Source organism: Coregonus clupeaformis, chromosome 12, assembly GCF_020615455.1.
Source record: "Coregonus clupeaformis isolate EN_2021a chromosome 12, ASM2061545v1, whole genome shotgun sequence".
Lineage (NCBI taxonomy): Eukaryota > Metazoa > Chordata > Actinopteri > Salmoniformes > Salmonidae > Coregonus > Coregonus clupeaformis.
In genome coordinates, this window is record NC_059203.1 from 47,242,359 (window position 1) to 47,257,556 (window position 15,198).

The 15,198-nt window shown below is 40.7% G+C and overlaps 1 protein-coding gene across 1 annotated transcript in view; it reads left to right on the top strand.

The window, feature by feature from the left end:
* The window catches only part of mmel1 (membrane metallo-endopeptidase-like 1), a 36,128-nt gene that overhangs the window by 17,139 nt on the left and 3,791 nt on the right, over positions 1-15,198 (top strand). The window contains exons 19-23 of the mRNA XM_041892814.2: positions 12,966-13,085; positions 13,225-13,358; positions 13,701-13,766; positions 13,913-14,008; positions 15,072-15,148. Coding sequence (XP_041748748.1) covers positions 12,966-13,085; positions 13,225-13,358; positions 13,701-13,766; positions 13,913-14,008; positions 15,072-15,148 — 493 coding nt within the window. The remainder of the gene's footprint in view (positions 1-12,965; positions 13,086-13,224; positions 13,359-13,700; positions 13,767-13,912; positions 14,009-15,071; positions 15,149-15,198) is intronic.

The window sequence follows — 15,198 nt, forward strand, 5'->3', positions numbered from 1 at the left end:
ATCATCCAGATGGTCATTGGCAAACTTCAGACGGGCCTGGACATGCGCTGGCTTGAGCAGGGGGACCTTGCGTGCGCTGCAGGATTTTAATCCATGACGGCATAGTGTGTTACTAATGGTTTTCTTTGAGACTGTGGTCCCAGCTCTCTTCAGGTCATTGACCAGGTCCTGCCGTGTAGTTCTGGGCTGATCCCTCACCTTCCTCATGATCATTGATGCCCCACGAGGTGAGATCTTGCATGGAGCCCCAGACCGAGGGTGATTGACCGTCATCTAGAACTTCTTCCATTTTCTAATAAATGCGCCAACAGTTGTTGCCTTCTCACCAAGCAGCTTGCCTATTGTCCTGTAGCCCATCCCAGCCTTGTGCAGGTCTACAATTTTATCCCTGATGTCATTACACAGCTCTCTGGTCTTGGCCATTGTGGGGAGGTTGGAGTCTGTTTGATTGAGTGTGTGGACAGGTGTCTTTTATACAGGTAACGAGTTCAAACAGGTGCAGTTAATACAGGTAATGAGTGGAGAACAGGAGAGCTTCTTAAAGAAAAACTAACAGGTCTGTGAGAGCCGGAATTCTTACTGGTTGGTAGGTGATCAAATACTTATGTCATGCAATAAAATGCAAATTAATTACTTAAAAATCATACAATGTGATTTTCTGGATTTTTGTTTTAGATTCCGTCTCTCACAGTTAAAGTGTACCTATGATAAAAATTACAGACCTCTACATGCTTTGTAATTAGGAAAACCTGCAAAATCGGCGGTGTATCCAATACTTGTTCTCCCCACTGTACATACATACATACATACATACATACATACATACATACATACATACATACATACATACATACATACATACATACATATCCTTTAAATATATATATATATATATTCCCCTTTATTACTTTCCAACCCCACCACCCTTTTCCTACTTGGAGTAAACTAGTGAACACTTATTTTTCTTGGTTAAGGGCTTGTAAGTAAGCATTTCACTATAAGGTCAACACCTATTGTATTCGGCGCATGAGACATACAATTTGATTTGTTTAGAGCTGCCGCTTTCAAGGAGCGGGACACTAATCCGGACGCTTATAAGAAATCCTGCTATGCCCTCAGACAAACCATCAAACAGGCAAAGCGTCAATACAGGACTAAGATTGAATCCTACTACACCGGCTCTGACGCTTGTCGGATGTGGCAGGGCTTGCAAACTATTACGAACTACAAAGGGAATCCCAGCCGCCAGCTGCCCAGTGACGCGAGCCTACCAGACGGGCTAAATGCCTTTTATGCTCGCTTTGAGGCAAGCAACACTGAAGCATGCATGAGAGCACCAGCTGCTCCAGATGGCTGTGTGATCACACTCTCAGTAGCTGATGTGAGCAAGACCTTTAAACAGGTCAACATTTACAAGGCCGCGGGGACATATGGATTACCAGGACGTGTACTCAGAGCATGCGCGCACCAACTGGCAAGTGTCTTCACTGACATTTTCAACCTCTCCCTGACAGAGTCTGTAATACCTACATGTTTCAATCAGACCACCATAGTCCCTGTGCCCAAGAAAGCGAAGGTAACCTGCCTAAATGACTACCGCCCCGTAGCACTCACGTCGATAGCCATGAAGTGCTTTGAAAGGGTGGTCATGGCTAACATCAACACCATCATCCCGGAAACCCTAGACCCACTCCAATTTGCATACCGTACCAACAGATCCACAGATGACGCAATCTCAATCGCACTCCACACTGCCCTTTCCCACCTGGACAAAAATAACACCTATGTGAGAATGCTGTTCATTTACTACAGCTCAGCGTTCAGCACCATAGTGCCCACAAAGCTCATCACTAAGCTAAGGACCATGGGACTAAACACCTCCCTCTACAACTGGATCCTGGACTCCAGGGTTGTGGGTTCGATTCCCATAGGGGGCCAGTATGAAAAATTAAATTAAATAAACTGTAAGTTGCTCTGGATAAGAGCGTCTGCTAAATGACTAAAATGTAAAAAATATATTTAATCAATTTTGAATTCAGGCTGTAACACAACACAATGTGGAATAATAAGTCAAGGGGTATGAATACTTTCTGAAGGCACTGTAGCTGGAAATGGTGAAAAATTATGTGAAACTTCACGTGTCCGAAAACCACTTGTCTGACACTTCATGTTTTATTTTGTTGTAAGGGTAATCATTCCAATTCTGTTTAAAAGGCAAATGCAGTTTAGCGGTATTGGCGGCTGGCTTTAGGACCATGCGGACGGCTCAGAGCTGGCGGGACGGCTATCTGCCAGGATTGCTGGCTTTGGGACTAGCTCATCAATGCAGCTGCAGTGAACAGCGTGACTTTTCTCTCAAAACAGTGCAGAGGTGGAAGATGGCCGTAGTAGAAAGCATGGCTAGATAACTACTGTTTGACCTATATAAAACGAAACTAGAGTTTTTAATCCCGGAGCTGAGCTAGGGCATAGCAGCTAATTTATGTATGATGTGTTTGTAGACTGTTAAATCCCCTATCGACTGAGGTGAATTAAGCTACAGCAGACAAGGTGATAATGGCTGGAGTAAATCTAGCTTGTATTTGCTGTTCTCCAAATTGCATTTGAGTTTTTTAATTGTGTAGAAATGCAGTAAATGAGCTTCAATTTGATAAATATTCTAAATTTCCCCGTCACTTTGCCATACCCTAGGTTTAGCTGAAATGACGCCCCTGCATTCCTCCAGGTCTATTTTGACTTAAATGTGAAAACACGATCGCATGTGAAATAAATGTGACAACATGGGGAGTCAAAATGATACTATTACAGCTAATTTAAGGTGTTAATGTGAAAGGACAGTATGATGCTATATCAGTGGCGGTCGGTGACGTTTTTTATTTATTTATATTATAGCATATTGGATGACTGTCATTCATATTCCATTCACCCAGCTCAATGTAACTTTGATAGGTTTAGGTTACTGCAGGATACTCACATTTTCCCTATACCCATCATGAGGTTGCTATAACCTAGCCTATGAATGAAAGTTTACAACAGGTGCACAGGTCGAGAGACATTTTTTAGTAATCCAGGTGATAGACAGTGACATACTCAATACCACCTTGCACACTCTTGCCTGCATCTAGCTGATCTAGGGTGTAATCATTAGTCCAACAGTTGCAAACAAAAGTTTATATTGGACAAATTCAGGTATGTTTATCCCCGTTTTGTACTGTTTGCTTCTGTTTAAGAAACTGTTTTTCAACAGAATCGGCGGAATGAATACACTCCTGATCACACGCAAACATAGTTCACTTTCATAGCAGCCACATACAAACATGATCATTTTGCTCATTGTAGAATTCTTTCTCTCATCTACGCGCTCTCCTCCTCTCACCTTTTTCCTTCACTTGTGGACTTCAGTGCACAACACATCAGCTGTCTGTGACCAGGTGAAAAAACCTTTCCAAGCCAAACCTTCATATCATAACCGCTAACTGTTACACACAGCCTACCTACAGCGTTGTAGCTACTAGAACTAACGTGTTAGTAAACCCCGCTACAATCATGCAGTACAGTGTCCAGTCAGCAAGTAGTTTAGCAGTTACACCGGCGGGCCCCGGTGGCAATAAATTAATACAACCAAAAACATACCTTGACTTGGAAGAGTTCCAGTGTTGGATAGCCATAGCCAGCTAGCTAACATAGCATCCCTCTCTTTTTGAGCCGGGTTTTTGAGTAGGCTAAACCAGCTAGCTGCATTCGCTAGCTAAGTAAAAGTGAAAGTGAACAAAGAATACAAGAAAATATAGCTAGCTCTCTGTCTCTCTCTTGCTTCTTGATTTTTAAAGAAATTCATTCCAACAGTTGGCAGCCTAGCGGTTAAGACCGATGGGCCAGTAACCACTCCTGCGTTGTCTTGGCTGTGTGCTTAGGGTCGTTGTCCTGTTGAAAGGTGAACCTTCGCCCCAATCGGAGGTCCTGAGCGTTCTGGAGCAGGTTTTCATCAAAGATTTCTCTGTACTTTGCCCCGTTCATTTTTCCCTCGATCCTGACTAGTCTCCCAGTCCCTGCCGCTGAAAAACATCCCCACAGCATGATGCTGCCACCACCATGCTTCACCGTAGGGATGGTGCCAGGTTTCCTCCAGACGTGACGCTTGGCATTCAGGCCAAAAAGTTCAATCTTGGTTTCATCAGACCAGAGAATCTTGTTTCTCATGTTTTGAGAGTCCTTTAGGTGCCTTTTGGCAAACTCCAAGCGGTGCCTTTTACTGAGGAGTAGCTGGCCACTTTACCATAAAGGCCTGATTGGTGGAGTGCTGCAGAGATGGTTGTCCTTGTGGAAGGTTCTCCCATCTCCACAGAGGAACTCTGGAGCTCTGTCAGAGTGACCATCGTGTTCTTGGTCACCTCCCTGACCAAGGCCCTTCTCCCCCGATTGCTCAGTTCGGCCGGGCGGCCAGCTTGAGGAAGAGTCTTGGTGGTTCCAAACTTCTTCCATTTAAGAATGATGGAGGCCACTGTGTTCCTGGGGACCTTCAATGCTGCAGAATTTTTTGGGTACCCTTCCCCAGATCTGTGCCTCGACACAATCCTGTCTCGGAGCTCTACGGACAATTCCTTCGAGCTCATGGCTTGGTTTTTGCTCTGAAATGCACTGTCAACTGTGGGACCTTATATAGACAGGTGTGTGCCTTTCCAAATCATGTCCAATCAATTGCATTTACTACAGGTGGACTCCAATCAAGTTGTAGAAACATCTCAAGGATGATCAATGGAAACAGGATGCACCTGAGCTCAATTTCGAGTCTCATAGCAAAGGGTCTGAATACTTATGTAAATAAGGTATTTGTTTTTTGATTTGCAAACATTTCTAAAAACCTGTTTTCGCTTTGGCATTATGTGGTATTGTGTGTAGATTGATGAGGAAAATGTTTTATTTAATCAATTTTAGAATAAGGCTGTAAGATAACAAAATGTGGAAAAAGGGAAGGGGTCTGAATACTTTCCGAATGCACTGTAAGTTGCTCTGGATAAGAGTGTCTGCTAAAAATTTACATATTTTAGACCATGCCCCCAAATATGCTAATGTGCCCCCACCTACATTTCAAAGTCCAGTATAGCCACGTTCACTTGCTAGTCAGAACTAGGAAACGTCCGACTTGCTAATTCGTTGAACGCGGCACGTGATTAACTACAACCAGTTAGCAAGTTGGAGATTTCAGAGTTTCCTAGTTTACATTTTAGTCATTTAGCAGACGCTCTTATCCAGAGCGACTTACAGTTAGTGAGTGCATACATTTTTCAAACAGGCCCCCCGTGGGAATCTAACCCACAACCCTGGCGTTGCAAGCGCCATGCTCTACCAACTGAGCTACAGAAGGGCTAGTTCCAACTAGCATTTGAACGCAGCAAAGAGTAGCCTACCCAAGTGCATTGTGATTGACAGTAAATATATAGCAAAATACTAATACAGTATCCTATTACTGTAGAAATTCACTGTAGAATTACAAACATTTCCCACAAAATTAACAGCAATGACCAACAGTGTAGTTTCATGTTATCACATGTGTTTTTGGAACACTTCACATTTGATATTTTACATGTGAAAACATGTTTTTTGAACACTTCACGTCACATTTCCCATGTGAAAACATGTTTTTGGAACACTACACGTGACATTTGACTGCGTTTTTTTTTTTTTTTTTTACTTCACATGTGATCAAGTTTTTCACATGTGCGATTGCATATGATATCTCTGTTCAGCGAAAGTATGACCCCACTTGTGATTTGAACTCACAACCTCTGATTTGAGGTACACTGACCTCTCTGCTGCGCCACAAAGTCTGTAGCATTCCCATACACATTCAACACCTACAGTTTAATACATATCTGCACTTAGCAAAAAAAAGTTATCAGCTATTTTAGTTATCAGTTAACCTGACTACATTTACTTATTTCAGCAATTTGAGGGTTTTTTGTATAGTTGTCTAATGTTGGTGGAGCATATTATTCTGCTTTAATGTTACTCCTGAATCACTATGATAAAGATAATAGTTTTTCTTTAGTGTATTTTTAACAAAGCTGAGATGTACTTTGAAGTCCAAAGTGTAGGAATACAAGTGAAATCAGTTATTGACACAGACATGGTGGTGTAGCAGGATGATCAGAATGCAGTAAACCAAGAAGTTCTGAGTTCAAATCCCAGGTAAGGACATGTTGAATAATAATTATTGTTTATTTAAACATACACGATGTAGTCAAATATGTAGGTTCAAAGCACTGTGTGTGTATCATAAAGACTCATTTTTGTTTGCAGGGCATCACCTGTGAAAATTCGTGAATTTTAATCCACATGTGAAAGGTTATGCGATCACGTGAAACTTCGTGAAATATCATGTGAAGTGTTCCAAAAACACATTGTTTCACATGATTTCACATGTGCAAAACATGATTTTCCACATGTGAAATCATGTGGTTTTTCCATAAGGGCTGCCTCACTTCCACTCTCACCTCATTGAGAATAATGACTGGCGGTAATCCTTTCTGCTGTTGATAGAATGGAACTAGTTTCAGGCTCCAGTGCACACAAGCTTTGTGGCTAAAAAAGATGTAGCTAAGTCAATCTTATTTTTATTTAATTTTTAGTCATTTAGCAGACGCTCTTATCCAGAGCGACTTATAGGAGCAATTAGGGTTAAGTGCCTTGCTCAAGGGCATATCGACAGATTTTTCACCTAGTCGGCTCGGGATTAGAACCAGCGACCTTTCGGTTACTGGCACAACGCTCTTAACCACTAAGCTACCTGCCGCAATCTTAAATGAATAATTGTTTATTATCAGCTCGCTGGAGAGGTTCCAACAAACTTGATGCACCATAGTGAACGTCTGTCAGGAGCGCTCACGGGGCAGTCCCGTTAGTTCTCTTATATACTGCAGACAAGTCATATTTGCATGATTTAGCTTATTCATAATTAATTCATCATTAACATTTGCTTCATTCATGTGACTGACCAATACTGGGTCATGCATGTGACAGACCAATACCTCACGAGGCTTCTTCTCTAAGCTGAGACCTTGAAACTGAGATATCTTTCGTTCTCAAAACAAGGGTCTGGGCATACTGCCAAATTGCAGATACTGATAGAGGGTTCGTTCAATCAGTCACTTGCATGAACACAGAAAACGGTTATTAGAAAAGCACAAACATAGAACACAGAAATTGGTAAATGGAAAAGCACCAACATAAAATGTTCCATCACATTCCATTCTCTTATCACTTGTGTGATAATAATCATAAAATGTTAATGTAAGCATTTAGATTTTAGCTTCTATATCAAAATATTCTATACTCCTATTAAAGTAAGGGAAATCAACACAGAAAAACCCCAGACACTTCATCATTTCAAACCCTTCATTCTGGGTTATACAATCTAATTTGTAATTGTAAAGGTTATATTTCTATTATCGAGAGTGAATTTATCAAAAATACACACATACACAGCATGTAAAATAACACAATTTAGACAAACTAAGAAAAAAAAACACACGCTGCAGCCCATTTGTCAATTTGGGATCCCCAACTTCCAAACAGGGATTCCAATTCTGGTTGTGGGGAATTATTCTTAGCAACAGTGGCAATGTATTCGGCGAGATCAGTCATATTAGAAGAGTGATCTGGGACAAAAGTACAACATTAATCACCAATGATTGCACAAGTGCCCCCTTGACCTGCCAAAATACAGTTTTGCAGAGCCAATTTACGCAATTATTTTATCATTTTCAATTTTTTTACGTCTCTAGAGATCTCCCAAATTTGGTCTAGGGCACATGCATATTGACTTTCACAGGGAAGAGAGAGAACACATGTTATAACAGTTTCACACCAACCTTGATAAAAATGAGATTGGGGATGGGTTAGCCCAAGCTACAATCTAGTGTCTCTCCTCACAATTTAGGGGCATAGCTCTGTCTCTAGAAGCCTCACCTTTCCAAATCATAATTTTAACTATTGATAAATTATCCAACCCAAGTTTAGAATGACAGTCCTTAGTGCTTCACGTTGGTTCTATCACTTTAATTTAAGAGCCTCAACTTAGCACACACCGATACTGGCAGAATGCACATTTACATTGACATACATTATATTCATCTTATTCACTATTTGCATATTTACCAAAGGCCCAGGGGACCGGTAATTCCCCCTTTGGACACATGACTCACATCGTGATTCATGCGTCCAAAAAAACAACAACATTGCCTGTTAAATAAAAAATAAACGAATTAAAATAACAAATGAAATTAGAATTACAACTCTTGATAACTCCATAAAGAAATAATTGTATCCCATAAGGTAATGGTAAATGGTTGTGTGTGGGTGGGTGCTGGCATGTGTGTGGCAAAAATTGTAGGGTAAAAACAAACAAAATGGCCAGGCCTTATTTAATTTGGGAGCTCCCTTAACAGCTGGATCCAGGTACCTTTAACTGCTCTCCCAAGGCACTTGCATTTGGAAGCCTTTCAAAGGGAGAGATACAGAATCATTGATAAACATGTAAAGAAAACTTGGTAGCGGACATTCCATCAGTCGTATACAGAATTATACTTCAGAGACATCAGATGATAGTGTCCCGTCAAGCTGAATAGGCACCTTCTAAAGTAAACAATCCCTGAGCCCCTCTCTTGTAATCATTGTAATTTTGACCTGTTGCATTGACATACAATTTTGCATTGACATACAATTCTGTACAAACTGTCCCTGGGACATAAAACTAGTCAAAATATGAAACCTGTTGTTTAACAAATCTGCTAGGACCTTCAAAAAGTTGGTGCTGGCTTATCAGCTCAATATTCGGTACTAAAACATTTACTTGGATCTACTTCATTCTGGACACAGTTCCACGTAATGGAAACAGATTATTGTTTTAGATTACATTACCTTCTTACTTAAATCACTGGTGCTACCCAAACTATAGAATTGAGAAATGCATTGTGAAAAACGTGTCTTATTCAATTATTCATACCTCTGTCCCAAATTTCCCCACTGTCTCTCACAGCCTGTTTTGAGGTCAGATTGTACTGGCGGCTATCTATTGTTCCACAGGAAGCTTATCTCTAACCCAAACAACAGATGACTTAAATTGAGAGCAATGGACCAGGCCTTGAAGAGTGAGCGGCCTCTAATTTAATATCAGTCCCAATGCTCAATCCCTCTGTCTTACTTCTTCAAATTACTAAGATATTACATTATTGGAGTGCTATTTACCATTCACTTTGTTACTTTTACTAGTCTCCATATCTGTTTCCTGCAACTAGGACTCCCTTCTTCCCAATAGGAAGACCTTCTCAATCTACTACTACTAATACACACAGATCACTCTCAAACAACGTTCTGCTTTTCCCCCTATTGCAAGGTTTAAAACAAAACAAAACAAACATGATAACTTTATCCATATTGGAAGGCATTGTTTTCATATTTTAGTCTACCCTAACAACGTGACTCAAAAGTATTTCACATTTCTGTTGGATACTTTCATTTTCTGCGTCACACTTTTATGATTAACATGTAATGCTTTGGAGGGATCAATATGTATTAACTGAGCTGGCACTGTCTATCAGTCCCCTGCAGATGGCATTGTGCTCTGCCCATAATAAGTCTCTACCTAGCAAGTTAAACGGTTGAGTAGGTGAATACAGAAAATCATTGGATCTATTTAACAGGATATGGGTGTTATTTCAAAATGTATTACCCTGGTGGAGGAAATCTCAAAAGCATTTATAGTTTTATTGGTTAGGGGTAAGTCGAGTCCCATACAATGCTTTAACCTTATCTTTATAAAATTATCCATAAAGGGACCACTCTGAACATTTCTCAGAATTATTTTTACACCACTTAACGTACGTCTACGTGTGGGTGTGCAAGTTAAATTATTATTATTATTTGTATTGTTACTTCATCAGATCTCTAGTAACCCATTATACTCAATATTATGTTACTTTATCTCTAGTAACCCATTATACATTTGTGTTACATCACAAATTACTCCTCTACACCAGTGTTCTATTCATACAGGGGTTTGAATATTCCCTCTAGTGTTCTATTTAACAGCATATTCGGGAATAGTACTTTCTCCTTTCATATCTCCACATACATAATAACGTTAAACCATCAAACGCCACTGATGAGTCATGTTATCCTCATGTAATCTAAAGCCATGTTACCCTCAGAGACATGTTATCCTCATTGCTAATGAGACGTGTAATCATGTTATCCTCTAATGAGACATGTTATCCTCGTTACTAATCGAGACGTTATCCTCAGACATGTTACTCAAATGAGATTTCTGAGACATTTTATCCTCTATCTGTAGATCCAACGGGCGGTGGTGGACAGAACCCTAGATAACGTAACAGATCGAAAAACTCACACAGAACTGTTTGGGGTATTCATTCACCTCTTTCACACGTGAGCTAGTCCCCTGACAGCTCTCATTCACTCAGTTATTTACAGCTATATTTCAATCTCTTATTATCCCATTTTCAATCAGCTTATTATCCATATTTCAATCATAACAGTAATAATTTCAATCCATTTATTATAACAGCCAAATTTCTATCAGCTTAATATGTCATATCTCACAATCACATAACTTTCACATCCACAGTCACTTAGTACTATTCCCAAACACACTCGGTAATCTCCCATATTACCCATGTGCATCTTCAACGATTCTCTTGTCGTTACTTGCTATGCACCATATGTATCTCCTGTACATATTTAATAACACCACATATTCAAAAACACCTCGTGTTCTTTGTAGTGGCTGCAGACCACGTAGACATTTCTTATGAATGCCTACAGACAGCTGTCAGCGGGGCTCTTCCATGGTACCGTTACGCCTTCGCTCTAGTCTTCTCTATAAGACCATGGGTACCTTTTTATGTGTTAATTTAAATTGTATTTTGTATCATTAAAACATATATACACAACCAGTCAAAAGTTTGGACACACCTACTCATTCAAGGGTTTTTCTTTATTTTTACATTGTAGAATAATAGTGAAGACATCAAAACTATGAAATAACACATATGGAATCATGTAGTAACCAAAAAAGTAGCCCTATTTGGTAAAATACCAAGTCCGTATTATGGCAAGAACAGCTCAAGTAAGCAAAGAGAAACAACAGTCCATCATTACTTTAAGACATGAAGGTCAGTCAATACGGAACATTTCAAGAACTTTGAAAGTTTCTTCAAGTGCAGTCGCAAAAACCATCAAGCACTATGATGAAACTGGCTCTCATGAGGACCATCACAGGAATGGAAGACCCAGAGTTACCTCTGCTGCAGAGGATAAGTTCATTAGAGTTACCAGCCTCAGAAATTGCAGCCCAAATAAATGCTTCACAGAGTTCAAGTAACAGACACATCTCAACATCAACTGTTCAGAGGAGACTGTGTGAATCAGGTCTTCATGGTCGAATTACTGCAAAGAAACCACTACTAAAGGACACCAATAAGAAGAAGAGACTTGCTTGGAACAAGAAACACGAGCAATGGACATTAGACCGGTGGAAATGTGTCCTTTAGTCTGGAGTCCAAATTGGAGATTTTTGGTTCCAACTGCCGTGGCTTTGTGAAACACGGTGTGGGTGTACGGATGCTCTCCGCATGTGTGGTTCCCACCGTAAAGCATGGAGGAGGAGGTGTTATGGTGCTTTGCTGGTGATTTATTTAGAATTCAAGGCACACTTAACCAGCATGGCTGCCACAGCATTCTGCAGCAATAAGCCATCCCATCTGGTTTGGGCTTAGTGGGACTATCATTTGTTTTTCAACAGGACAATGACCCAACACACCTCCAGGCTGTGTATGGGCTATTTTACCAAGAAGGAGAGTGATGGAGTGCTGCATCAGATGACCTGGCCTCTACAATCCCCCGACCTCAACCCAATTGAGATGGTTTGGGATGAGTCGGACGGCAGAGTGAAGGAAAAGCAGCCAACAAGTGCGCCGCATATGTGGGAACTCCTTCAAGACTGCCAGGTGAAGCTGGTTGAGAGAATGCCAAGAGTGTGCAAAGCTGTCATCAAGGCAAAGGGTGGCTATTTGAAGAATCTCAAATATAAAATATATTTGTATTTGTTTAACACTTGGTTACGACATGATTCCATATGTGTTATTTCATAGTTTTGATGTCTTCACTATTATTCTACAATGTAGAAAATAGTAAAAATAAAGAAAAACCCTGGAATGAGTTGGTGTGTCCAAACTTTTGACTGGTACTGTATATACAGATTCATTTAAATTGACTTACTGAAATCAGTTGCCGTCCCTCAATTGTTCGCGGATGATGTGTCTCGTCCTGGGCAGCTCACAGTAAGGGTCTGGTCTGGGCGGGTCTTGTCCTCTTTTGGTCAGAATTTCCCTCACGCTTCATAGAATGCGCCACCGGTTTGCCTCGCAGACCCCCACTGGGAACCTCCGCAGGCAGAATCAATAATCAGCGCGCTGGAGAGGTTCCAACAACCTTGATGTACCATAGTGAACGTCTGTCAGGAGCTCTCACGGGGCAGTCCCGTTAGCTCTCTTAAATACTGCAGACAAGTCATATTTGCATGATTTAGCTTATTCATAATTAATTCATAATTAACGTTTGCTTCATTCATGTGACTGACCAATACTGGGTCATGCATGTGACAGACCAATACCTCACGAGGCTTCTTCTCTAAGCTGAGACCTTGAAACTGAGATCTTTCGTTCTCAAAACAAGGTTCTGGGCGTACTGCCAAATTGCTGAGACTGATAGTGAGGGTTCGTTCAATCAGTCACTTGCATGAACACAGAAAACGGTTATTAGAAAAGCACAAACATAGAACACAGAAATTGGTAAATAGTAAAGCACCAACATAGAATTTTCCATCACAACGATTATAGACGCTCTTTGTTTATTTGGTCTGATCTGTTCTCTGTCCTTTTTCCTAGTATTCCCTGCCGGTATCCTGCAGCCTCCTTTCTTCAGTAAGCAGCAGCTCCAGGCCCTGAACTTTGGTGGAATAGGGATGGTTATTGGACATGAGATCACCCACGGGTTTGATGACAATGGTGAGGCAGTCCTCATATTTACAGTCACTGTCTATGTCTGTGTCCAATGTGTTGCACAATCATGTTTAGTATAGAGTATTAATTCATGGGAAAATGAGATTGCGTCACAATTAATTCCACATTTTATCTTTCAAAACAGGCCGTAATTTTGACAAGGATGGTAACATGCTTAACTGGTGGAGTAATTATTCTGCTGAGCACTTTAAGGAACAGTCGCAGTGCATGGTGCAACAATATGGCAACTTCAACTGGAAGCTTGCAGGCGGACAAAATGTGAGTTTCCCAATGTAGCAGAAGCATGAGCAAAATAAAAACATTATTTGGGTATGATGACTAAAACTTCATTTTAGTTTCACTATAAACGATTATAGAAGATGATAGATTTTTTTGAAAGAACCTCGATTGAGTGTTTACCATTTAGCTGTGAGTGTGTTAAATACGTCCTGCAGTGAATTTGGATATTTTTCGATTGAAAAACAATATCCCAAGTATAAGTACACTAATGTACACACAGTTAAGAGTTTAAAAAAAATTGCCATGTCATAAATCAGGTGTTAAATGAGGTGAAAAGGAGACTGGAGTAGGACTTTAATGACTGTCTCTGTGTGACCCCAGGTCAGTGGAATTAGTACTTTGGGGGAAAACATCGCAGACAACGGAGGAGTTCGGCAAGCTTACAAGGTGTGACACCAAATCATGGCACCCTGACAAAACGCGTTCAATCCCCATAAAACACAATGAACCACTTCATAACAAAAACATTTCTCTGACTAAATACTATCTAGTTATATTTTATATTTGTATGTTTTTTGTGTGTTTGTGGTCAGGCCTACATGAAGTGGGTGGAGAGAGAAGGAGAAGAGCTTCGTTTACCTGGTCTGGACATGGACCACAAACAACTTTTTTTTCTTAACTTTGCCCAAGTGAGTAAGCTCCCCTTTAATAAATTGAGTAGTCTAAAGCAGGGTTCCCCTAGCACTACACAGCCGATTCAAATAATCTAAGCATGATGTTGAGATGGTTATTTGAATCAGCTGTGTAGTGCTAGGGCAAAAACCAAAACGTGCACCTGAGGTTGGGAAACCCTGGTCTAAAGTAGGCCACTGTTTCTCAACTTTTATTGTACCAGGGACCTAAAAGCTATATTAGTGTCCTTCCTCCACAGACCACTAAGAAACACTGGTCTGGAGACCACTGAGAACAAACACCCCAAAGAGACTCCCGAGTGGCGCAGTGGTCTAAGGCACTGCATCGCAGTGCTAGCTGTGCCACTAGAGATCCTGGTTTGAATCCAGGCTCTGTCGTAGCCGGCTGCGACCGGGAGACCCATGGGGCAGCGCGCAATTCGTCCAGGGTAGAGGAGGGAATGGCCGGCAGGGATGTAGCTCAGTTGGTAGAGCATGGCGTTTGCAACGCCAGGGTTGTGGGTTCGATTCCCATGGGGGGCCAGTATAAAAAATAAAATAAAAAATGTGTGCACTCACTAACTGTAAGTTGCTCTGGATAAGAGTGTCTGCTAAAATGTAAATTATATTTTCCTAAATACTTTGGTTTTCAATAAATAAACAATTGGACCAAGGGGTTAAAAACGACACCAGATCATTACTTTATATCAAGCGACCTACCTAGGGGTACAGAATATCTTTTGCCAAATTAAAGACCATTGCGGAGCCGGGGAAAACAAGGCAAGAGCAAAGCCAGACTAGTGTTTTACAGTCTTTATCCAAAACCAGGTCAAAAGCCAATGTTTGCATAACAGCAAAACAATTATTCAGTTGGGCTGTCGAACAGCACTTTGGAAAAAATACTTATCTCTGGCATATCAATTTCATCATCATTTTATGGTTTACCTTTACTGTATATTCAGCCAAAAAATAACAGCACTGGTAAAATACGAACACATGTAGTTGAGAAAAGAAATGTGCTATGTGCTTTTACTGTATCAAACATGAATTATTTAATTAGTGATACATCTTTCTCCTCCAGGTATGGTGTGGTGCCTATCGGCCTGAATATGCCAGCCAGTGCATCAAGACTGACTCCCACAGTCCCCTGGAATACAGGTAACGACCAACAGTAAAAATGTAGCGTTTGGCTATTCCAACATACAGTA